The sequence below is a fragment of the Cryptotermes secundus genome, unplaced genomic scaffold (assembly GCF_002891405.2).
Source record: "Cryptotermes secundus unplaced genomic scaffold, Csec_1.0 scaffold673, whole genome shotgun sequence".
NCBI classification, from domain to species: domain Eukaryota; kingdom Metazoa; phylum Arthropoda; class Insecta; order Blattodea; family Kalotermitidae; genus Cryptotermes; species Cryptotermes secundus.
In genome coordinates this window covers 1,459,631-1,485,128 of record NW_019731277.1, presented here as the reverse complement: position 1 = coordinate 1,485,128, position 25,498 = coordinate 1,459,631, and the positions used below count along the sequence as shown (strand labels likewise).

At 40.1% G+C, this 25,498-nt stretch overlaps 3 protein-coding genes and 1 long non-coding RNA gene across 5 annotated transcripts in view; 3 read left to right on the top strand and 1 right to left on the bottom strand.

Moving 5' to 3' along the window:
* The window catches only part of LOC111866863 (medium-chain acyl-CoA ligase ACSF2, mitochondrial), a 22,582-nt gene extending 21,003 nt beyond the window's left edge, over nucleotides 1-1,579 (top strand). The window contains exons 12-13 of the mRNA XM_023856194.2: nucleotides 538-706; nucleotides 1,491-1,579. Coding sequence (XP_023711962.1) covers nucleotides 538-682 — 145 coding nt within the window. The 3' untranslated portion in view covers nucleotides 683-706; nucleotides 1,491-1,579. The remainder of the gene's footprint in view (nucleotides 1-537; nucleotides 707-1,490) is intronic.
* Nucleotides 1,443-5,754, top strand: LOC111866881 (medium-chain acyl-CoA ligase ACSF2, mitochondrial). The gene is made up of 4 exons (XM_023856223.1): nucleotides 1,443-1,595; nucleotides 2,701-2,849; nucleotides 4,538-4,679; nucleotides 5,731-5,754. The coding sequence occupies exons 1-4, from the start codon at nucleotides 1,443-1,445 to the stop codon at nucleotides 5,752-5,754; spliced, it is 468 nt and encodes a 155-aa protein (XP_023711991.1).
* Nucleotides 5,755-6,162: 408 nt separating this feature from the next.
* LOC117282514 lies at nucleotides 6,163-11,359 on the bottom strand. Its single transcript, XR_004513272.1, has 3 exons — nucleotides 11,287-11,359; nucleotides 9,594-9,689; nucleotides 6,163-6,730 (listed from the first exon to the last, which is right to left on the bottom strand). It is a non-coding gene; the product is annotated as an uncharacterized LOC117282514 (long non-coding RNA).
* Nucleotides 10,220-25,498, top strand: part of LOC111866862 (alpha-catulin) — a 41,270-nt gene continuing 25,991 nt past the window's right edge. Inside the window, exon 1 of one of the 2 annotated variants that reach the window (XM_023856193.2) lies at nucleotides 10,220-11,560. In XM_023856193.2, coding sequence (XP_023711961.1) covers nucleotides 11,414-11,560 — 147 coding nt within the window. In that variant the 5' untranslated portion in view covers nucleotides 10,220-11,413. Of the gene's footprint in view, nucleotides 11,561-21,227; nucleotides 21,360-25,498 lie in introns of those variants that run through there. The other variant, XM_033752441.1, reaches the window with a different exon arrangement.

Sequence of the window (25,498 nt, the reverse complement as noted above, 5' to 3'; positions counted from 1 at the left end):
AACTCTGTATTTTGAAGACAAAACTTCTACTTTAATGTACTTCACAGTATGTAACACACCTTCTTCGAACTGAGACTTTTAAAAATATGTGTGAATGTTTCAGTCCATACAGCACATTTCTGGTTTTATTCTTTTTGTGAATGTGACTGAAGAACTATTAAAAAGACATTTAAACAGTTTGACAGATATATATATTTTTATTGCTAGTGAGGTGGGACTAAGTCCCTTGTACTGCGGCCACTTCTGGCCTATTGTACCAGCCCCAGATGATAGGTGAGGGTGATTGTGGAGCAATTGGTGGAATGAAGATTGGCAGGGGAAACCTAAGTACTCAGAGAAAACCTACCCCAGCGCCACTTTGTCCACCACAAATCCCACTTGACGAGACCCGGGATCAAACCTGGGATGCTGCAGTGGGAACCCAGGGACTAACTGCTTGAGCTACGGCACGGCCTCTACATATATACATATATATAAAGAGAATTTTAGAAATATTACTAATGCACTTATTTTCAGAATCTGTGAATATTATTCTAGGTGCACCCACTTGATAGCAACCCCATCCTTATATGTGGACTTAATCAACACATCGCAAGACCTGAACCTTAAGGTCACAACACTTCAGGTGGCAGCATATGCGGGTGCACCATGTAGTCAGCAGCTGGCTTTGCAGATTAAGTAAATTCTGAATGTCAGACGGCTGTGTGTAAGTTCTTAAATGGACCATGCTAAAATGAAGATCAGAAAGTATATTTAAATATATGTAAAATGAACTGAAGACCAAGCAGAAAACAAAGAATAGTGAGGATTGCTGTTTTCTGGGATGTGATGACATGTAGACTGGTATAAATTCAGAAGAATCTTATGCCAAGCTACACGACATCACATTTCAGAAGGACTGCAATTTAAATATTGCTCTGTGAACCTCAAACTGCTTAGATCACTCCTGTTTGAACAGTCATTATCTGGCATGGAAGTAACATTTCAATAGATATGGCATTGTTAAATAATCTAGAAATGCCAGTGCCTAGCAAACTCTGTTACAGGAGTAGTTAGTTAGTTATTTAGAGAGGGTGGGTTTCCCCATGCACCGTGACCAGTTTGATCTATTGTGCTTCCCTCTATGATATTCTACCAGTCTCTTTACCCTACCGATAAATGGTGCGTACCATCAGTCCCGCCGAGCAAGTGAGTGCGGCCACTTGCTTAGTGGTGTCTATAATGCTTCCCCCATCTATCAGAGGCCTTAGAGACTATTGTTGGGTGGGAAACATCCTAGAATTTGGCTCAGTGATCCCCTTTGGGGATATGAGGTTCTTTTACGTGCCGTAAAGTTACGATTCGGGACACACAGCATAAAGTCCCTCCTGGAGGACTTGTTCCCTGAATTTTTCCACCCTTAAATTTCGACGACCTCCGCTGGGTATTTGAACCCGCGTACCATGAGTCATGAGGTTGTTACAGGAGTAACTTTCTCTGTAATGTTTCAGCCTACTTTTGGAATGACAGAAGTGTCAGGAGTGTTTGTTTCAAAACCTCAGGATTCCTTGGAGAAAACAATAGACACAGTTGGCCACATAGTGGATCACTGTGAGGTAAGGTTCATTTAAAATAGCAAGAAACACTGGGAATGACTTATGTTTATTTTCTTTTAAAAATTGCTTAAAATAATAAATTACTTCCTACAATAGGAACCAAAAGGAACTGAACTTCTGTATTAGACAAGTATGTGTGTGTGTATGTCTATATATATTGTGATGTATATGCCCACTGCTAGGCAACAGCTCCATAAACACATTCCCAGAGCACATACTGTCAACAACAGAAGGACATCCATTGCTAGGTAACGGGGCCAATAAATATGCATTCTTGACAACAGAAGATAGTGTTTACCATGTGGTCTGTGTCAAGGAGGTGGCTTTGAATATCCCCACTATAGCCCTCTGAGTCATAGGAGGTGATAAAGAGGGAACCCAGTGCCTAGGGGTATAACTGGGCCACCCTGTTCCTGGAGGATATAAACATGGGAACCTGGCCCTCCAGGTTGGGGGAGTCTCAAATCTGAGACAGTAAAATGTGGTCAAGAGTCCTGTGGGACTTGAACCTGAGAATGACTGCGCTGGTGAGGACCAGCAGCAATTATAAATGACAGACCCATCCTATCATCAGAGAGGATGTTACATAAGAACTATAACTGCAAATGTTGAGCTGGAAAAAATTACTGGCAGTAAGTCTCAAGGGGCTTGTCACCAAGACGAACTGATTGGCTGTAAACTGCCAGTCGTAAAGTAACTCTGACTATGAGTCTGACTGAGAGATCAGAATTATGGGAGCACAATGGAGTGCAACAGAGCAGTGGAGGAGTTCAGTTGGAAATCAGAATAGTTCCCATGCAGTGTCCAGTCAGAACAAAATGACAGTGATTTGTGAACAGTTGTAACCAGTTGTATAAAAGTCCAATAAATTCAATCATCAAATTCAAAACCCATCTTATTATTCAGACAAGCCCTGGATACATGACAATATAAACACACATTTACCTGCCTAAAACAGAAATTCAGTTCAGTCCAGTTCAGGTAAAATTTACTTCAACATTTGTATATGTCTTGTTGTTAGCTTATGTTTTTATATGTTCAGAATGGCCATCAGATGTGTATTCCCACAAAGAAACACCCTAAACATTCATGTTACAAATAACAGGTGAAAGTGGTGGACACAGAAGGACGTATGGTTCCTATGGGAACCCCTGGAGAGCTCTGGGTGCGAGGATATAGTGTCATGTTGGGATACTACTCTGATGAAGAAAAGACTCGGGAATTCATTCGTCCAGACGGATGGGCAAAAACAGGGTGAGAATCTATATACTTTCTTACTTACTTACTCATGGAGCTGAGCCCTTCTGGAGGAGCTGCCAATTCTGCAGCTCCTCAAGAATTTCCCAGCATTTTATGGAACCAGAAGGTTCATTACTGAGTTCACAAGAGCCCTCCACTGGTCCCTATCCTGAGCCAAATCAATACAATCCATCCCATCCTATCTCTCCAAGATCCATTCTAATACTCTCCACCCACCTATGCCTTGGTCTTCCCTGTGGTCTCTTTCCTCCTGGCTTTCCCACCAATATCCTATACGCATTTGTCTCCCCCATTTGTGCTACACGACCTGCCCACCTCATCCTCCTTGACTTGATCATTCTAATTATACTTGGAGAAGAGTACAAGTTATGAAGCTCCTCATTAAGCAGTTTTCTCCAACCTCCTGTCACTTCATCTCTCTTCGGTCCAAATATTCTCAACACCCTGTTCTCAAACACCCTCAGTCTATGTTCCTCCCTTAATATCAGAGACAAAGTTTCACACCTGTACAGAACCGCAGGCAAAATTATAGTTTTGTATATTCTAATTTTTATGTTTTTGGACAGCAGATGAGAAGACAAAAGGATCTGGACTGGATGGTAGCAAGCATTACCCAAGTTCAATCTCCTCTTAATTTCCTCCTGAATCAGGTTTCGATCTGTTATAGTTGTTCCCAAATATCTGAATTGTGCCACATTTTCAAAACATCTGTTTCCTATCTTTATGTCACGATTTTGCCCTGCATTTTGGTGACGAGCCAGCAACAAATACTTAGCAACAGTAATGGACACTACACATAAAGAGCTACGCATGTTTCTATGTGCATCTTGAATAAAATTTGTATGAAACTCAACTCATACTTATTGGAATGAAAAATGGCTGAAAAAAAGGAATACGTTACCCACAGTTAATTTCCAATTTATTGTAACATGTAGAGCCATTAAAATACAGTAACCACAAGATAGGTGATTATACCAAGGTCGTTTCTGGGCATCAGATCTGTAAACACGTTTCTGTAACAAGTCATGAAGGTCATGAACGCAACGACAGAAGAGCTGTGTTTTCCGTGTGGAGTGGGGGAGTGGATATATATACCTATTATTGACCTTGGCACTAGTTAGAGGTGACTGGTCAGCTTCATGCCCCGGCCACTTTAGCCCCAAGGAATGATCCCATGATACCATGGGATAAGAGGCTGGGTGGACAAAACCGGTCTAGACAAGGTGGAGAGGAGAAAAATCTTGTCTCTTCCGGGACTTGAACTCCAACCCCTTGGACATCCAGCATGTAGCCAGTCACTGTACTGACTGAACTATCCCAGCTCCTCATCAGGGTTGGTAGTAGCTACAAATAAAAGCAGAAGATGTTACCAATAAGCTGCAGTGGAAAGTGTCCATAAGTAAGTACTGCAGCATCCACTACAAATTCAAAAGAAAATTTATAACGCCAATTAATGTACATTGGTACTCCGTGAACTTTAGTATCTTAATACATATGTACCTATTGTTTCAGACCTTTACAAAAGTTCCATGTGCAGAGGAACATTTTCCTCAATAGATGTTATGGTCCATATTCAATAATGATGTTGATTACCACAACAGTTACGCTTGAAATTTCAGTGGGAATGATTCTTGCCATAAAATGAAGAAATAATCACAACAGCAATTCATTGTTTTCTAAAGGGACCAGTTTGTGCTGCAGGAAGATGGTTATGCAAGAATTGTAGGTCGAATGAAGGATGTGATCATTAGGATTGGAGACAAAATCTTCCCATCTGAGATTGAAGAGTTCTTTGAGACACATCCTGACATTATGGAAGCTCAGGTACAGTCACACACAGAGCCGTTCATTAACATGCTGCAATGTACAGACTTGTATTATTATTATTATTATTATTATTATTTATTTCATCCATAGCTGTAGAGAATTACAATTGGACATGTCAAATATCAACAACCTCACATCAAAAATAAAATAACATTCACACGGTGATTCATCACTACAATACAGCAATACATTTCAAAATACATTTTAACTTAATTTAAGAATAATAAATACTTCAAAAAAGACATAAGAATAAATATTTTAAACATACAGACAGATTTATTAACAATCAGTTTACATAAACAATTAATAATAATAAATACTCCAAAAAAGGCATAAAAATATACAGATTTATCAACAAGCAGTCAATGTCAACAATTATTAAAAAATTCTTATAGAAAATAGAAGACATTACAAAAACAAATAATTCTTAAGTTTCTTCTTAAAAACATTCAAATTGATTACATTCTTTAATTCAGTTGGAAGGCCATTAAATATTTTGGTTCCCATACTAATCACCCCTCTCTTGCTACACTCAGTATTACAAAACTGTACATATAAATTGTGTTTATGAATAGTGTTATAGCCATGAACATCAGAATACTGGGTGGTCTAAATCTTATTTTTTATTATAAAACATAAGATCTCAAAAATATATAAGGAAGTAACAGTTAAAATCTTTAATTCACGAAACAAATTTCTACAGGAAACTATTTTTAACACCTTTTATCACCCTTACACATTTTTTCTGCAGTTTAAATAGAGTTTCAGAGTCCTTTTTCACCCCACCCCAAAAAATAATACCGTATTTCAACATGGACTCAAATTTTGCAAGATACACACTTCTTAAAACAGTTTGGCTCACTGAGTCCCATAGGGATTTTATCAAATAGGTAGTCTTGCTAAGTTTTTGACACACATATTGGGTGTGGGTTGCCCAACTTAAATCTGCAGTAATGCAAATACCCAAAAATTATACCTCAGTGGAATACAGATAAATGGCATGTGAAATGTATGTTTGTTTCTTCTTTAATTCACAATTTGCCTTTAGATTTCCCAGATGTCCAGTCAATAACCTAGTCACTATATGAATTTAGCTATCTCTGCTTCTTGCAGAGTGCTGTAACACTGATATATTAATATTTTAAGAAGTTCCATGTAAAAAGAAAGAATTATAAGACATTAGTATCTTCTGCACAAAGTAAATTGCAGATATAATACAACAACATATGTGCATGTAAAAGCTATTCCATTGATACCTACATCGTGACAGTAGAATAACTATTGGCACATAACATACAACTCTCATTTTTCATCACTGACTGTGAGTGTGTCAACAAATTTGTTTTCATGTATTCCTGTTTAGGTATTTGGAGTGCCAGACCCAAAAGTTGGAGAAGAAATCTGTGTCTATCTAAGACTTCGTGAGGGAGTCACCATTACTGAACAAGATGTCATTGATTTCTGTAAGGATAAGGTGAGTGTACACTTTTATAAAATGTCATCCATTTATATATTTCAGTTTAAAAAAAATTATGAAAACAAACAAGAATGAAAATATTACTTTCTTCTGGGATATAGTCTGGTAGGTTTCCAGTGTGTTGGAGGAGCTTTGTTCTTTCGAAACATTGGCACTCTTCTTTCAGACTCCACAGTGACATATCCCAGAAAGCAGTAATTTTCATAGTTACCACATTCAGAACTTCAGATGTTGCTAGCAATACTCTATGGACAGGCCACGCTACACCATGTCTAAAGATCGGAAAACCACAAATCAGGAAAGCTAACATAGAGGTACCATATTACTCAAAAATATTGTTAACATTCTACCAAACTGCATGACATCACATCATAGAAAGTACTTGCCTTCATTGTGACTGCCTTGAAAACTTATGATCTTTCCAAGAATTTGTGCTCAGCGTTCTCCAAATAATTTCATCATGACTTTATATTCATATCAGTCATTCACTTTAATATTCCAATATCTCGAGGAAAAGCCCTAGATCATAATCAGGTTTATATTTTATATCATGCAGAGATACCTATTCAGCCTGAAAAAAAAATCATCATACTTCTGAAATTAGTTAACCAATATCGCTTTCCTTGTACCCAATCAGAGAACATTTCTCAACAGTTACTTAAAGATGAAAAAAATTCTTGCTGACATCAACTGCACCATCTTGAAATATTTGTAAATGTTTAGCACAACAGAAACTGGGTAACCTGAATAAAAGTATTTCTGTCATACATATTTGTACTCAACCACATTGCTGACTGTGAAAGTACTAGCATCTTGTGTGTTACACAATATAGTATGGTGGAAATTACTCAGTTATCTGCTTGTTTGTTCTACTGTCTGAACCTGAAGATGGAGACAGTACATTCCTTTGAAATGTTGGTAAAGTTCTACCAGATTATATGGTGTCACATCCCAGAAGATAATAATTGTAAAAAAGTAAAGCTATCCCTGTACCAGGCCATGAAGGCCCATAAGGTTGTGAGATGTTGAGGGTCCCACATTATCTAGACAGTCAGCTCAAAGATGGCGGTAAGGTTGTCAGCCTTATGCGCCGGCCGCACTTTACTCCCCAGGAAAATAATTTAATTAATTCCTGGTACTCATTTCTGTTAGAGGCTGAGTGAACCCCAGGGCCATAGTGCCTTGGAAGGATTAGGTCAATTGAAAAAAAAAATCCAATGACCTCATGGGGACTTGAACCAACAACCTTCCGGCTTGTAGCATAGCCCCTGTCTGTATGGATGGAGAGGACAACCAAACTATGCCATTACATTACGCAAAAGGATGAATGAAAATCACTGGTGTGTTACAGATTGCTCATTACAGAATCCCACGGTACATCAAGTTCATCAATGAGTTTACTAGGTCATCAGCAAGTGGCAAGGTACAGAAGAAACATTTGCTGGCAAACATTCTTTGTGAAATCAGCAGCGCACATTAAGATCAACTGAAAGTTTGGTAGATGATAAAAAAAACCCTCGACTACAGTATTGCTTCCAACTGGGCTGAAAACATTTTTTTTGAGCTAATAATTATCCTAAGAAAAGTTGCCTGTCTATTTCTGGTTTTGCACAATCAGGCAAATGTCTAGCCAGTTCTAACTTCATTTCACTATCCTAACAACAAGGACAAGGAAAACATCAATCATAACCAGTGCTTCTCTCTAGAAACATGTTTATCACCACCAAGCCGAACCAAGAAATGCACTGGCAGATATGTGATTCTCGGCAAATTTGCTGCTTCGCATCATTCACTTGCTTATATGTGTACCAGCTCAAAACAGGGCTCTTAATATATGGCCAGTTAATATAACAGAGTTTTGTTATGTAATATCATCAGTTGGCAGTGTTTTCATTTCCAACTTCCAAGGAACTGCATTTCTAAGTTGTTTGATTATGATGAGATGCATTTGAAGCTTACATTTCAACTGTCAAAAGACATTATTATTTTGTATCAATTTCTATTCCATTAATAAAAATTATTTCAAAACCCTTCATTTTAGTGACCTGTTAATTGTATGCTGCTGTTACTACCCAACTCTGAGGGCAGTAGCACTTCCTAAGGAGCTGATACATTAGGATATTGTCACTTCTTAAGGAACTTGAAGGGTCGCTGACTTGTTTACAAGTTCCCAGAACTTGACTATGCTGAATGAATTCAGTACTTCTCATGTCCCATTTCTTACTTTCCCTACTCTATGACCAGTTAATGCTGGTATAATCAATTTGCTTGTATATTCTATGTGTATGTCTGTTTATCCAAAATATGAGTAGCATAATTCAAAATTAAAAGCATTCATTTTGTCAGTTATTTGAATTTCTATTATTGTTCCAGGAATTTTTCCTCTGAGTGTTTTGAGAGTTGTATTTTTGCCCTAATATTTATGTATAGAAAATTACACATCAGAAGATTGTATAATGTTATTTAAGTAATAGCCTTATCTCTGAAAGTCTAATTTTTACAAAGAGAAACCTGGTCAGTGGGAAATAGTGGTGTCATTTATGTCAGTAATTTGGTGACTTAAAAAAGGTTTCTTCAATTACAGTTGTGTCAGCATCATATAAAATTTGTTGTAGCAAGCATTTGGGTCAGCGGCCTCTGTAGTCTAGAGGTAATGTTCCCACCTCATGACTCGTGGTACATGGGTTCAAACCCGGCGGAGGTTGTGGAATTTTTAAGGGCAGAAAAATTCAGGAAACAAGTCCTCCGGGAGGGACTTTAAGCCGTGGGTCCCGTGTTGTAGCTTTACAGCATGTAAAAGAACCTCATATCTCCAAAGGGGGTCACTGAGCCAAATTACGGACGTTTCCCGCCCAACAGTAGTCTCTAACGCCTCTGATAGATGGGGGAAGCATTATAGATACCGCTAAGCCAGCAGAGGCCGAACTCGCTGGCTCGGTCGGGACTGATGGTACGCACCAATATCGGTAGGGTATAGAGACTGGTAGAATATCATAGAGGGAAGCACAATGGACCAATACTGGTCTAAGTGCATGGGGACACCCACCCTCTCCAATAACTAACTAACTAACTAACTAACTAAGCATTTGGGTCAGTCAGAAACTGTCACATGCTGATGATCTGTTATAAAGGGGAGAACTGGAGGGACAGATATAAAAGTGGGGTTAGTTAGTTAGTTAGTTAGTTATTGGAGAGGGTGGGTTTCCCCATGAACTGAGACCTGTCTTGGTCCATTGTGCTTCCCTCTATGATTTCTGCCAGTCTCTATATCCTACCGCTTTAAAAGTGGGGTTTATCCCATACTGTTATTAATGGGAATTAGCCCATGACTTTCAAACAATTCACCAGAAAGTGAAATTAAGTTAAAGAGAAAAATTCTAAAGAACACTATCCTCTAGATTGTGATGTCATATAGTCTGGTAAATTTCACTGACCTTCCTTCAAAATGCTGATAAACTTCTTCCAGACTACACAGTGTCAGATTCCAGGAGATAGCATTCTCCATAGTTACTGATGTGAGGGTCTCAAATCTAACAAAAATAATTCGATTTTACAGAAACATGAAAAAAGAAAAATGTGTATAACACTTTAAAATAATTCTTGTCCTGTCAAATCAGCATAATCATATGAACAGCCATTAAGTGGTATTCACTTCTAATACCAGGATGCAGTCTGAGGTCAGGTTAATCGTTTACTCATGCTGTATAACTCAGCCTTAACAGTAAGTTGCTTCAAATAAAAGTAGTTTTATTAGTGTCATTAATAGCTATAACTTCATTAGTCAGCAGAAAAATAACACTTAAATTAGTACCAACAGCAATACCCGTATCCAAAATATTAAAGAACGTTAAGGAAACTGGAATGAGCTACAGTTCTGGAGTATGGAAACACAAAACCTCTGAAAGGAAAAATTTCCAAGGAGGAAAAATGAAATTACTTAATAAACTGTTAACAGATATCTCTAAATTATGTTTCATTTTTTTGTTTCCTTTCATTTTCAACTAAATGACATCAAAACTGTTGTCAGGACTTGAGGCTGTCACAGCGGTGGTTATGAAGAATCCTGTCATCTGGGAGAAAACGCTATGCAACCTGGTGAAAGTCAACTGTCATTTCAGAGGAAAGTCACCTCCATCTATATAGTTGAGGAGTAAGACAGGCAGAAAACCAACAATATGCAGGCAGCATTATAACTACCAGAAGACATGTTATAGAGCACACCATCTCTAAGTAAACATACAAGGCAGGAACATCATATCACTATCTGAAAATACCCTGAAGGCCTACAAACATAAGGGTTGTTCACAGGAAGAGTCTCACCACCCCTGTTATAGAGCCATGCTGATGAGCTATTTGGAGGACCCACTGAAAGAATTTAATTTGGGGTTGCTGCCACAGCAAGTGGGAAGTTTCTCATGCAAAATGAGGGTTATGAGAACCGGAAGAGCTTCTGGGATATATCACTGTGTAGTCCGTTGAAAGTCAACCGTCATTGCAAAGGAACATATCGCCTAAGGTCTAATAAGCCATGCAAGCTATCAGAGTGAAAGCAGGTGGCAAGCAGAGTTATGAGGACTTGCCTTCCTTTCTGTTGCTTCAAACAGAACAGTAGTACCATTTGTCACAAAGTTGAATTTAAGGAGCCATAAATAAGCAATCGCTTATGGGGAGACTGTTACACATATTCACAAAATGTGAATAATTTTCTCGAATTTAAAAGATCTGTAATCTGGGAAAACCTGCTAATAAGGCTGCAAAAATGTTAATAGACTTGCTATTATTTTTTATTGTGAAAAATAATAGTAAATACAAAGAAGGCCTAGGCAATGCCCATCTGACAGACTTACATACTTTTTATTGTGAAAAATAATTGTAAATACAAAAAAAGAGCAAGGCAACGCCCATCTGGCCTTCTGTAGCACTGCATTATTTTTTAATTGTAGAAAAAATATTGTAAGTAAAAAAAAAAAGTAGTGACCAAAAAAAAAACGCCTGGGCACTGCGCATGCGGCCTTTTGTAGCACATTCTAATAAACATCTTATTCTATAATGTAGGTAATTCCGCGATTGTTAATATAGATCTTGACTTAAATCTGCGAGAACACTGTAAATAATCAGTACAATTACCTCTTTTTACTTTTCTTACATATCTATTAGCACTGCATTACGATAGAGATGCATCATTCTGCCATCTGTGAAATATTACAGACTACAAAGCTAGTATGTAGTTCAGTATTTACTCAACAGGTTGCTCATGTATCGCCGCGGGTCGAAACAAACTACACTAACCGGCAATCAAAAGTACAAGCCCAACATGGCGGCAGAAAGGCCGCTGGAGCAGAACACATTGGAAATTAGAACCAAAAGTATCGAGCAAACTCTTATACCCCTAGTAAAACAGGTAAGAAAATACATTTCAGTGATTTGTTAGCGGAAAGTGATACTATTTTGATGTAATTCCTATGGACCGATGAATATGTTAGAAATTTCATGATTATTGTGACCCTGTGAGACATATTCAGCGTGCTTGTTCTGGGTGCTTGCTCCGCCCCTCACTTGTAAGGTGGGTCGAGTGACGGGATTGGTTAATGTACGTAGAGGAGTACAACAATAAAATGCAATGTTAAATGAGAGTGCCCAGACTTTGTTAATGAGGTAATGATGAGGTACGTAATCGATTGCGATACGGGCACGTACTCAAAATATTTTAAAATCTCACTAACATTGCCAACATATGGCTGGAACTAATAAATACACCATATATGTACTTTGGTGACTGCTGTATGCAACTTTGCGTAATCCATTGCGGTTGTTTGGAAGATGAAATGAAAGGGGCGTAGCAGAGCCACACCTTTCAATTAACGCTATTCGTGTGTTATTTTAGAAAGCCACCTCATCTTCGAAAGATGAAAATAAATACACATTTTCCAAATATTACCTTTACATTGTTTTAATGTGTATAGAGAAGAATTGTGATTATTCTCCAAGATAAAAAAGACGTTTTTATTCAGAGTGAGAACTCTTGTAGTCAAATATATGTTGCTATATTCAGGAATATCATCGGTTAGTATGAGAGTTGATAAATTGACCAAATAAACTGAACATATTCCCAGTTCTGTACCATATGGTTTCTTATTGGCGCTGATGACACTATAGTACCACACATTTTCACATGGGTTTAATGTGAATAGGAGTGGATATAAATGAATGTGCCCTGTTTATGGAACTAAACAAATTAGTTCTTTAAAGTATCAGAACAGGTTAACTTACGTTTTTCCATATTTATTTGCATTGGTTTTGTGATGAGTGGGTGATATAATGTTCGTTCTAGTGCAGTTATGTATGTATAATCAGGTTTTCTTTTATCATAGTAATAGTCAAAATGTCACTAGAAATTCTTGAATCCAACAAGTTTTTCCTGTGAGCTTTTTACTGACAAGTTGTACATTTTGAATAAATATACAACTTTTGTGTTCTCTCAGAATAAGTAATATTCCTGTAGGTTACAGGTAATGGTTTTGCATCCAAATACTGTTTGTCTCTGATACTGTTTTGCCAATGGTACCCATGAACTGACCACATTAGACTATGAAATTGGATTGAAATCAAATTAATCACAAGTCTGTAGCCAGGACTGGACTCTCTATAGTACTGTCTTTCACGTTAAGAGTGTTTTACTTTGACTGTGGGACCACTGATGAAAAACGTAAAGGTGAAGCTATCCCTGTAACAGGCCTTGAAGGCCCGTAGGGTTGTGAGGCGTCGAGGTTCCCACATTTTCTCTAGACAATCGGCTCACAGATGGCGGTGAGGTTGTCAGCCTTACGCTCCTGAAGATTCCTCATACTCATTTCTGTTGGAAGCTGAGTCAATCTCAGGGCCATAGTGCGGCTGGAAGGATTAGGTCAATTGAAAAAAATCCGCCTCATTGGGACTTGAACCCGCTACCTTCCGGCTTGTAGCATAGTGCCTCTACCTAGTGCTGCCGCGTGCCTATAGGATCATTAATGATTTTCTGTTAGGACCCATGAAAGTGGATTCTAATAATTTGTATGCTTACTGTAATGGACCGAAGAGAGATGAAATGACAGGAGGTTGGAGAAACTGCATAATGAGGAGCTTCATAACTTGTACTCTTCTCCAAGTATAATTAGAATGTTCAAGTAAAGGAGGGTGAGATTCGCAGGGCATGTAGCATGAATGGGGGAGAAGAAGAATGCATATAGGATATTGTTTGGAAAGCCAGATGGAAGGAGATCCCTGAACAGACCAAGACGTAGGTGGGTGGACAATATTAAAATGGATCTTAGAGAGATAGGATGGGATGGTATGGATTGGATTCATCTGGCTCAGGATAGGGACCAGTGCAGGGCTCTTGTGAACACGGTAATGAACCTTTGGGTTCCATAAAATACTGGGAAATTCTTGAGTAGCTGCAGATTTGGCTTCTCCTCAAGAAGGGCTCAGCTCCATAAGTAAATAAGTGATATGTGGTGATGAAAATAACCAATAACTAATATAATTCATACTGTGGAAATAGTACAGAGAGGATGTTTGGTGCCTGCCCGTGATCACGAGCTTTCCGTGAGTGAGTAAGAGTGTACTGAAGTAAAAGAAATTCACATCTTACACGTGAAGTTCCACTCCATGATGTAGAAGTTGGTGTTTGGTGTGCTTTGAATTTGAGAAATATTATGGGCCGTGTGTTTAGAGCGGCCGTAATTAATTCTGTATCTGCAAGTAGACCCGTAACCCTCACTGCTCATAATTGTGACCATGGGTGACCAATTAGGAAAGGCAGCACAACCCATTCTGTGAGCATGTCCTACCACAGCCACCAAATATCTTTCTATCTTATATGAAATGGACAGGTCATGAAAGGGGTCAGAATCACTCACGGAGCTGAGCCCTTCTTGAAGAGCCGCAAATTCTGCAGCTACTCAAAAACTTCCCAGCATTTTATTGAACCCGGAAGTTCATTACCGTGTTCACAAGACCCCTCCACTCCTCCCTATCCTGAGCCAGATCAGTCCAATCTACACCGTCCCATCTCTTTAAGATCCATTTTAATATTGTTCACCCACCTACTTCTTGGTCTTCCCAGTGGTCTCTTCTGGCTTTCCCACCAATATACTATATTCATTCCTCTTCTCACACATTCATGTTACATTCCCTGCCCATCTCAACCTCCTTGACTTGATCACTGTATAAAAATCTGCTGAAGGGAGAAATAACTTGAGAGACTTATTTTTATGTGAGAATAATATTAAAATGTTTGTTAAAGAAGTAAGGTGTGATGAAGTGGATTGGATTCATGTGGCGCAGGATAGAGGCCAGTGGTGTGTTCTTGTGAGCAAGGTAATGAACCTTCGGGTTCTATAAAAGATAGTGAATTTCTTACTAGCTGAGCAACCAATAGCATTTCAAGGCCTCAGCTTCAGAGCATTAGTTAATGATTGTAATAAACATGTGTCATGTTGGCGTATTTATGGCAGGAGGGTTGCGTTTCAGAGCATTGTCTGAGAAGAAAAAATGGGCATTATCTACTTATAGTTGGGATATTTCTTAAGGGCCGGAATGGTTGCAAAAACGGCGAATTAATTTAATCTGGGGCTTTTAAAATGTGACGTTGGTAACCGACATTTTCCGTCTATAGAATGAATGTCAATTACATGCGCATGTTCTGAGACTTAAATTGATGAAAAATTAATTTCCGGTTCTGAAGCAGAACTGAAAATCATCGCTACGAGATATAAATTACTGTTTTTTGTTTGTTTGTTTGTTTTTTTTTTTTTGCAACTGGGAAGTGTGTTAACCATTAGACGCTATCCAGTGTAGAGAAATCCTGTGTAAATGTAAATCATCTTTGGTTTTAGATATTGGCAGAGAACAGTTATCATTCAGAATTACTGCGTTTTTGGACTTTGTCCATCGTCCGGTATTAAGATAAAACTAGAGAAAAAAAAGTTTTTGGAAACTGGATCTGTTTCCGTCCTCAGGTGAAAGGGGGGGGGAGAGACGTACTCTTTTGGGTCACTTAGAAAGAGCTAAACTAAAATCACTGGTCCAGTGAGAACGGAAACAGATCGAGTTTCCGAAACGTTATGTTCTCTGGTTTTTACAATACCGGATGATGGACAAAGTCCAAGAACCCAGTATTTTTTTTAGTAAGAACGAACAATTATCATGTTTTGTCCACCATCGGATAATGGGGTAATAAGTGATATTTCACCTCTGATTATATTCGTTATCTCATATTCTAGAGTAGGCATGGCCAACTTCAAACAGGTTATGATCGACTTTTTAGTGTCAAAACTGCCAGTGATCTGCCACCCCCTCCTATCGCCGTACCTCGCTTTAAGCAAAAATTTTGGTAAAAATAAGAGTTCACGTGATAAGGATAGAATAGGGACTTCCCCACAGTTCACTTAACACAAGTGTAAAGCAATTTACACGTAAGCTACATAAGAACAGAAAAATAGGAATGACTAATACGTATTTTCCCTTCAAAATCTGAATATAATCATATTATATTAACATTTACATGCTTTTCACGTATAATTTCCTTGTAGGTCTATGAGATCGACCAAAAATCGTCCCGTGATCGACGCGTTGGACATGCCTCTTCTAGAGTAACAGAAATATGTAAGAAACGACTGGAATTTATAAGCGAGTCGCACGTCTTGCACAGGAATTTGCAGTTTGGTTATGTCAGAACATCATTTTGAAATTAAATTTATACACACAACTAAAATCCCTCAAAATTTCTAAGTTTCACTAAGACTACCTAAGCAACCACGAAACCGGAGCTGAATATATACTACGAAAGCACGAAAACGTGTGTAGGGGGTACAATAATAGGGAGCTGACTATAGCATTACCAACGGAATGTTGCGATGCGAATGTTTAACGAGAAACAAATTAATTACGTTCTGCATGTATGCATATACTACTGTAAATTTAATCACTTTTACTAAACAGAGCAGCTCTAACATCACAAATCGGGTTCAAAACTAACAGTTTTCTACTGATTTGCCATGCATACTGTTCAATTGTTAAACATTATTGCCTGTATGATTAGTACGTATTGCGTTTCATGGCAATCCATCCGACATGCAGATTGGTGGTAGGAAAGCACGTTATTGTCGCTACTCAGCTGTCATGCATTTCTTGGCATAACAATACTTAACTGTCACGCTATGCATCGACCTTCGCGTTGGCTGTAGTCTACTCAACTCAATCTTATCTAGGCCCAGCGAGCGGAGAGTTTCGGTCACAGATAGCGCATATATGGTGGGAAGCGTATTGTTTCGTGAAGCCAACTTTAACGATTCGTTCGTGTTTGATGTTTAAACGACATGTAAGTGGGATGTAAGGCAGCAGACGACTACGGAAGTGAACATACATATACTGTGTAATCTCAGAGGACAGGACCATGGGAAGATTCTGAAATTATGGAAAGAAATTTTAGTATATCTGAGCGGGTTTGTGGTAGCCAGTTATTGAAATGGAAGAAGGAAACTAATATTTTTTAAAGATAGAAGACATTATGGAATACGTTTTAATCCGTTATAGAACAGTGGTAGCTGTTTGCGCCGCTTGTCAAAACGCCGACTCACCTTTTTTCCGTCACGAGTTTCATGTATATCTCAGAGCAGCAAATTTTTTCCGAATAATTCACTTATCAAAGGTCTTTTTTTTTTTTGTGGCCGAATTGCGGTATTTCCTTGACCATATGTCTACAAGTTTTAAGGTTTGTTGGGATTATTACGCTATTAATTTTTATTTATATTAAGGGGAACTTGGATAGCTCAGTCGGTATAGCGACTGGCTACGGGCTGGACGACCGATGGGTCAGAGTTCGAGTCCCGGTAAGGTCAAGAATTTTCTCCAAATAGTCCAGACCGGCTCTGGGGCCCACCCATCCTCCTATCCAATGGGTACCGGGGGCTCTTTCCCTGGGGGTAAAGCGGCAGAGGCTTGAAGATGACCACTCACCTCCAACTAGTGCCGAGGTCAAGAAAATGTAGATCTGTACATCCACTTCCCCCATACGCCTTCATGGCATGGTTCTTAATTAATTAAGCGCAGGGATACCATTACCTTTAATTGATATTATTAAGGTTGATGTTCTTTTGGGTTGTGGCACCGTTTGGTTTTGTAGGCGGTTGCCAGTGTTTCCGAAAAACATACTGCCACCGTCTTCATGTTCGTAGTGTTCGCACAACGAAATGCTTGTATCCGCCTGCAAGACTACACGATGTTAGAACTCAGAAGTCCCCTAACCGGAAGTTATTCTATTTTCATTCGTTTTAAGACGTCTGTGACCAGGTTATGTAATGTCGAATGATAAGGATGACGAATGATTAATGGGAAAGGATTTGGAAGGAGGCAGTCGTGATTCATTCGAGATGCTATCCGGCATTCGCCTGGAGGGGCTGAGGAATACCATGAAAAACCTCAGTCGCTATAGGTGATATCCCCAAGCATCTTCCGAATGATCGTTACCTCTGGAATAACCTGCTTGGTCTAAAAGTTGTGTTCATCTTCACTCATACATGACTTCATTGCTTACTCTTCATATGTGACCAGTATAGCCAATGTTTACATAAACAGGATATAAAATTTTGCTAATTTTGTCAAAACGGCTCATCATACAGAAAGAAAGTAGTATATTAAATAAAAGAGGGATCCCGTTAAGATACGCGACTCTAATTGGAAACATTTTTCGGTGTGATTGTATTTAACTAAGTTTTAGGGGCTATGCTACAAGCCGGAAGGTCGCGGGTTCGATTCTCAATGAGGGTATTGGATTTTTTCAATTGACCTAATCCTACCAGTCTCACTATGGCACTGGCGTCGACTCAATCTCTAATAGAAATGAGTATCAGTAATCTTCCTGGGGGTAAATGGACACCTGTGCGTGAGGCTGACAACCTCACCGCCATCTATGAGCCCATTGTTTAGAAAAAGTTGAAGCCTCGACGTCTCACAATCGTATGGGCCTTCACAGCCTGTTACAGGGATAGCTTTTACATGTACAAATAAATTATGTATATTTCCATTGTTTAACTTTGTAGGAATAGGAATAATCTCATCAGTACATTAACATAAAAGGCAAATGGGGCTTACAGAACCATATCCTGAGCCAGTTGTATCCAACCGACAGCCTGATAGCCCGTTTCTTTATGATCGGTTATAATTATTCTCCGTATATGCCTAGGCTTCATACGTGGCATATTCCGCCTGATCAGAGAATCAAACAAATTTCGGATTTTATCTCCCTTTGATCGGTGACGTAAGCTGATGGGCTGTAAGTACAACCGCCCCTTTGCTTGTCCAGTCATCCGCCTGCAGTGTGCGTAGCGATGTTAGCACCCACTAGCGCCCTAGAGCCCATATCAAACGGGATGTATCCTCTATTCGGCTTTAAAAATTAAAATCTTTTACGCATTTCACATTTTCCATTCCCATTAAGAGCCTTCGCCATAAATTATTTTTAAATCATACCGACCGAATTCGATTCCCGATGCCAACAGATTCTCTGAGAAGTAGTGGGTCTGGAACGGGGTCCACTCAGCCTCGTGAGGATAATTGAGGAACTGTTTCAAGGAAATAGAGGCTCCGGTCTATAAAACCGAGATTAAGGGCCGTGGGGCTCCGTTGCGTTGACCACGGGACACCCTCTATCCGCAAAAGTTGGCACTAACTACGCCGACAAGCGGCGGTCGCTCGGTCGGTATAGTTCGCTTGCAGACTACAGGTCACAGTTTTTTTTATTTTTTTGTTTTTACCGACCAGCGATAGGACTCCGTGCACGGAAAGAAAAATCTTTCAGTGGCATTGATTCTCAAATTTTTCTGATTTATGGACCAGTGAAACAGTAGCGGGTTTTCTGACTAAGAGTATCATAACCATCTTCTTTTTCTAAAAGTGTAAATACTAGTCTATAAACAGAATATCAGTAGCTGTCTCTCTATGGCTCTACAGCCTTTGTGTACCTTGACTGCTTTTTTAGTTTCTTAATCCATACAAAATCGGTATGACTCCTTGGACGGGGGATCAGTCCGTCGCAAGGCCGCTACCTACACACAGAACAGCACAAACACAGAATAAACACACACAGACATCCATCCTTCAAGTGGGATTCGAACACACAATCCCAGTGTTCTAGCGGACGAAGACGGTTCATTATCACTAGCACAACGAAATACATTTACTATGCAGTAATTAATTTGTATAAATATGGCCCTGGGGTCGACTCAGCCTTTAACAGAAATGAGTACCAGGAATTAATTAAATAATTTTCCTGGGGAGTAAAGCGCGGCCGGCGCGTAAGGATGACAACCTTACCGCCATCTGTGAGCCGATTGTCTAGATAATGTGGGACCCTCAACGTCTCACAACCCTATGGGCCTTCACGGCCTGTTACAGGGATAGCTTTACTTTTTTTTTTTTTTTGTGGTATTAGACTTGAAGAGACATCATCACATCAAATATTTCGTAATTATAATTTATGCCAGAGGGCGTATGAAATATTCTGGTTATATTTCGTAACTTTGTGTTTTATAATGATAAGTTATTATCTCTGTTCCATTTTTTGTTTATCTGGACACGGTAACGGATGTCGGGTTTCCTCAGCCCTTTGACGCATGAAATTCACCTAAATAAAGTAAAAAAGATTTCAGTTCGTGGCTCACAGCAGACACTTCATCTCCATTATGTAAGCCATAATGTACATACATAGTCACTCGTTAATTCGCCCACTTTTGTTTGTTTAGTCTGTCATTCGGTCATAAAGAAGGCCGGGAGTAGTTGCCACTTCCGGTTTATACGATATTCTGAATGTCCAGTTTCGATTCTCAGCTCGAATGCAGGCTGCCGTGACAGAAATTGTTCTTGGTTTTTATGAACCCATGCGAGACTTCCCCTAAAATAGGTCAAGACCTCTTCCACAGGCCTCCCAGTTAAATGCACGCAAGGGCCGCGCCATAGGTCAAGCGGTTAGTCGCCGGCTTCCCACCGCGGCGGCCCGGGTTCGATCAAGTGGGATTTGTGGTGGACAAAGTGGCGCTGGGGCAGGTTTTCTCCGAGTACTTCGGTTTCCCCTGCCAATCTTCCTTCCACCAATTGCTCCACAATCACCCTCACCTATCATCTGGGGCTGGTACAATAGGCCAGAAGTGGCCGCAGTACAAGGGACTTAGTCCCACCGCACTAGCTATAAAAAAAATAATAAATTCACACAGACGCCTTTCCTGGTTAGTAATTGTAAGAGCTGTCTTAGAATTTTATTCGATAGGTATCCGCTTTGAATATCTGCCAGGTTTCTGGTTGTATTGCGTTTTTCTGCCTTACGGCAAATTCCGGTATTAAACCTGGCCATAGTGTCCTCTTCTATATGTTTTCCCACTCACAGTTCACCCCGATGAGGTCACTGGATTTTTCAGTTGACCTATTCCTTCCAACCGCACTATGGCCCTGGGGTCTACTCAGCCTCTAACAGAAATGAGTATCTTCCTGGGGGTGAAAGGGCGGCCGGCGCGTAAGGATGACAATGTCACCGCCATCTGTGAGTCGATTGTTTAGAAAATGTGGGAGCCTCGACGTCTCACAACTCTGTGTACCTCCATGGCCTGTTACAGAGATAGCTTTACCTTTTAACTTTATTCACAGTTCATGCATCATCTCATCTACACCTCTAGTTGCGATGGTGATGTTAAATAACCTAAGAATCATTTGCATGCTATATAATGTATAAACGAAAAATCGTTCTTTCTCGTGTGCTTCCAATCCATCAGTTCATCTATTGATTTATTCCGTCATTCATGCCCATAGCTTAGAATGAATTGCCGTAACCTAGAACCGCCAACTCTAGTACCAGGACGTACCGACAGAGCGAAGCAGCTTTTCTGTGTATTGATAGGGTTCTCAGCCTCGTTGCATTAGGATGCTGGATGTCTCCTTGAGGTAGAGCTCAATGGTTGAATCTTCATCGGAGTGTTGCCTATTGATCAGGGGATGCTCGGTGTACGGCTGCGCATGCGTGTGGTTGCCCGGGTCCATGTTCCCGCAGCGCGAACCCCGTTAAGTCTTCCTTGTACTGTTGCACCGGCATATCTTTATAATGTGCAATTTTTAATAATTTATATGTAATAATTATTAAACAAGACAATATGGCTACCATATCAGATAGACAGGTAACTGTTGACATACCTTTCTAACTGTGTAATTCTAGTAGTTTATTTTTTTTATTTTTTGTTTTCACTGTGAATGTGTTCCTATATAAACGTGTTATTTATTTTCCATGCCCGTAGTTTTGAATCTTCTGTAGGTAACTTACAGGTGGACATCCCCCCCCCCCAAATAAATACTCATTTTATTTGTGCATTGACATTTGAGACCTTGCATTATGACGTAACTTTTATTCATTTATTTTTTCGTTTTCATTGTAAAACATTCGGCGATACCAAGGTCGCCTGTTGATGCATTTTGAAGCAACAGTGGAATAAGTGACAATGGCATGAAATTGTTGTGTGAAACATGCCTCGATTTAAACGGTAGTTCGACTGTGTGGAACTCCGAATAACACGAAAATCGAAGACGTTTTCGTCTGTAGACTCACTCACTCACAATTTATGCTGAATAATATATGCAGTTAAATAGCGTCCTTAAATCTAAGAATCAATCCCATTGTTGAAACGTAGGCTATACTTCGCGCAGCTGATAATAGTCAGTAGCCAACGCAGTTCTTTAAAACTTACGTAATAATATAGGGAAACCTTTGAAATATCGCGAGAAGTAGTTAGTTTAGAATTAAACAGTGTGATTTATTTACTATTATATTAATACCCATAGGCAATCATTCTGATGACCACTGAGATCAAATTTTTGGAGAGGTTAATTGGATGAGATGGAAGGAGTAGGGTCGAAGGAGGTTTCCTTTTGTTCTTGAACAACAAATTTTCTCAGCTTTCATTCTGTTTTGTCAGACTTGGTCTCCTGTATTAAGGAAGAACATACGTAGATTGTGCATGAACACAAAACGTGGGAAAAAAATTTTTGAATTAAGACAGAAAGTTTGAGAAGGTTACGAAATGAGGAACTCCATAATTTGTACTTCTCAGGAATAAAATTCATGGTGATGACATGAGGAGGACAAGTAGCACGCATGGGGAGCTGAGGAGTGCGTATAGAGAAGTGGAAGGCATTACTCGGGAAATCTTTGATTTTATTTGAGTGTAATATGAATCTTAAAGAGATGTTTTGTGAGAATATGGCTGTATTTATATGTTTTTGGACAGCAGAGGAGAAGACAAAAGGTTCCACAGAACTATAATTTTGCCTGTGATTCTGTATGGGTGTGAAACTTGGTCTCTGACATTACGGGAGGAACATAGACTGAAGGTGTTTGAGAACAGGGTGCTCAGGAGAATATTTGGACCGAAGAGAGATGAAGTGACGGGAGGTTGGAGAAAACTGCATAATGAGGAGCTTCATAACTTGTACTTTTCTCCAAGTATAATTAGAATGAGCAAGTCAAGGTAAATGAGATATACAGGGCATGTAGCACGAATGGGGAAGACGAGGAATGCATGGAGGATATTGGTGGGAAAGCCAGAAGGAAAGAGACACCTGGGAAGACCAAAGCGTTGGTGGGTGGTCGATATTAAAATGGATCTTAGAGAAATAGGACGGTATGGATTGGATTGATCTGGCTCAGGATAGGGACCAGTGGAGGGCTCTTGTGAACACGGTAATGAACTTTCGTGTTCCATAAAATTCTGAGTTCTTGAGTATCAGCACAACTGGCTTCTCCTCAAGAAGGGCTCAGCTCCATGAGTAAGTAAGTAACTGGATTAGAAATGGATGTAACAGAAACAGGGTATTAAGAGAGCGCTCTGGGTCTAGGTGGCTGAGGGTACGGTTCATTGGCAGTGAACTCTAATGATCCTTCGGGTTCCATGAAAGACCGGAAATTTCTTAATCGGTTGATGGGCTGTCAGATTTACAACTTTTAAGGGAACAACAAATGTAGCCGTTTAATGATATTCGCTCACAACGTAACCTCATCTGAATCTATTCATAAAAATGTCTTCGATTTACGGTTCGTCCCGTTAAGTGGTGCTGTACTTACTTACTTCCTTGGCCGCGTTATAGCTCAAGCGGTTAGTCGCTGGCTTCCCATCGCGGCGGCCCGGGTTCGATCCCAGGTCTGGTCAAGTGGGATTTGTAGTGGACAAAGTGGCGCTGGGGCAGGTTTTCTCCAAGTACTTCGGTTTCCCCTGCTAATCTTCATTCCACCAATTGCTCCACAATGACCCTCACCTATCATCTGGGGCTGGTACAATAGGCCAGAAGTGGCCGCAGTACAAGGGACTTAGTCTCACCCCAATAGCAATAAAAAAACCTACTTACGGAGTTGAGGCCTTCTTGAGGAGAAGCCAATTCTGCAGCTACTCAAGAATTTCCCAACATTTTGCGGACCCGAATGTTCATTACCGTGTTCACAAGATCCCTCCACAGGTCCGTATCCTGATCCAGATGAATCCAATCCATACCATCGCATCCTATCTCTCTAAGATCCATTTTAATATTGCCCACACCTACGCCTTGGTCTCCCCAGTGGACTCTTTCCTTCTGGCTTTCCCACCAGTATCCTATATGCATTTCTCTTCTCCGCCATTCGTGCTACATGCCCTGTCCACCTCATCCTCCTTGACTTTACGTGGAGCTATACAGGAATTAGACTATAACACATGTAGAGGTATGACCTTATCACTATCAAGTTGGTGTAGTGTTTGATGGGAATCGGGATAGCTCAGTCACTATAGTGAGTAGGCTACAGGCTGGTAGACCCCCGGAAGTTCCCACCACATCCTGACTGTGTTCCGGGTTTGTTTCGTTTGAGGTAGAACGGCCGGGGCGTGAATTTGAGCGCTTTCCTCCGTCTAATACTGAGGATGACACTGGATGTCACCATATAACTTAAGGACCCTTCTCCAGGTGCCAGCTGCAACGTTTATAATATGGCCGTAAGTGATTTAAGTTTCCCCCCCCCTCCTCAGTAGGTCACGCTGTCACACGGCAGCTAACGTGAGGAGAATAGGGGAAGCCCCTACACGTCTTCATTGTTTGGTGCTTTATTACGCCCACGGACAACATTAAGTAGTGTTTTATGTTTTGAATGAACTTGGTCAGTAAATAGAGACGCTCCATGATCGACCGCATCATCTGCGTCTTTGATGGCAGTTCTCCCGCCATCTCTCTCTCTCCCTCTCTCTCTCATGTCGGAATCAGTGTTCCTCTTCTCCCCACAGATGGATGAAATTTTGGTCAAGTTGGTTTCGAAACTCCTTTTGCTTATGTAAGATTTGAGGTTTTCACGGCGGTCACTATGAAGAATGCCGTCTTCTGGGATGTGGTGCCGTGTAGATATTGTGTTAAACAACGTTTCGGAGGAACGTATCGCCTCCATCTTCAGGATAGAAGAAAAAAGAAAATCCGCGAGCGAGGAACCAGCGTGAAGATTACAGTCTTCAGGGTTTTAATGCCACATAGTTAGATTTTTACCAGACTACACCACGTTATAACTTAATCTTCCACTTATTTATCTGCTGCCTTTTTTTGTGATGTAAATAATATAAGGTTACAAAATGTTGGTGCACCTGTTACATAAGATACACAGGGTGTCCAAGGTGTCCAGAGAAAGGGACTAACTCTGTTGATTGGGCCCAGCTGAGTAGGCTTTTTACTTGACACGGACAGAGTCCAGTTTCCAAAGCGTGGTTCTGGATAATAACAGGATGCTAGATAATGTGCAGACAGCCATTGTATTAATATACCAATATCATGAGCTGTTACATCTTAAAAGTAGAAAAAAAAAAGCAAATAAGTAAAGCTATCCCTGTAACAGGACGTGGAGGCCCATAGGGTTGTGAGACGTCGAGGCTCCCACATTTTCTAGACAGTCGGCTCACAGATGGCGGCAAGATTGTCAGCCTTACGCGCCGGCTGCGCTTCACCCCCAAGAATATTCCTGGTACTCATTTCTGTTAGAGGCTGAGTGGACCTCAGGGCCATAGTGCGGCTGGAAGGATTAGGTAAATTGAGAAAAATTCAATGACCTCATCGGGACTTGAACCCGCGACCTTCCGGCTTGTAGCATAGTGCCTCAACCAACTACGCTACCGCGTGCCCAATACATTACGTTTTTATTGATGGACTAATTTTTTTATTTAACTATACTGGCTGATGCTAAAGCTTCACACATTTGTGATGTGCTGTTAACTTCACGCTTTGGACACATTACCCAGTGGAGAACTAGCGCTTGGTACCT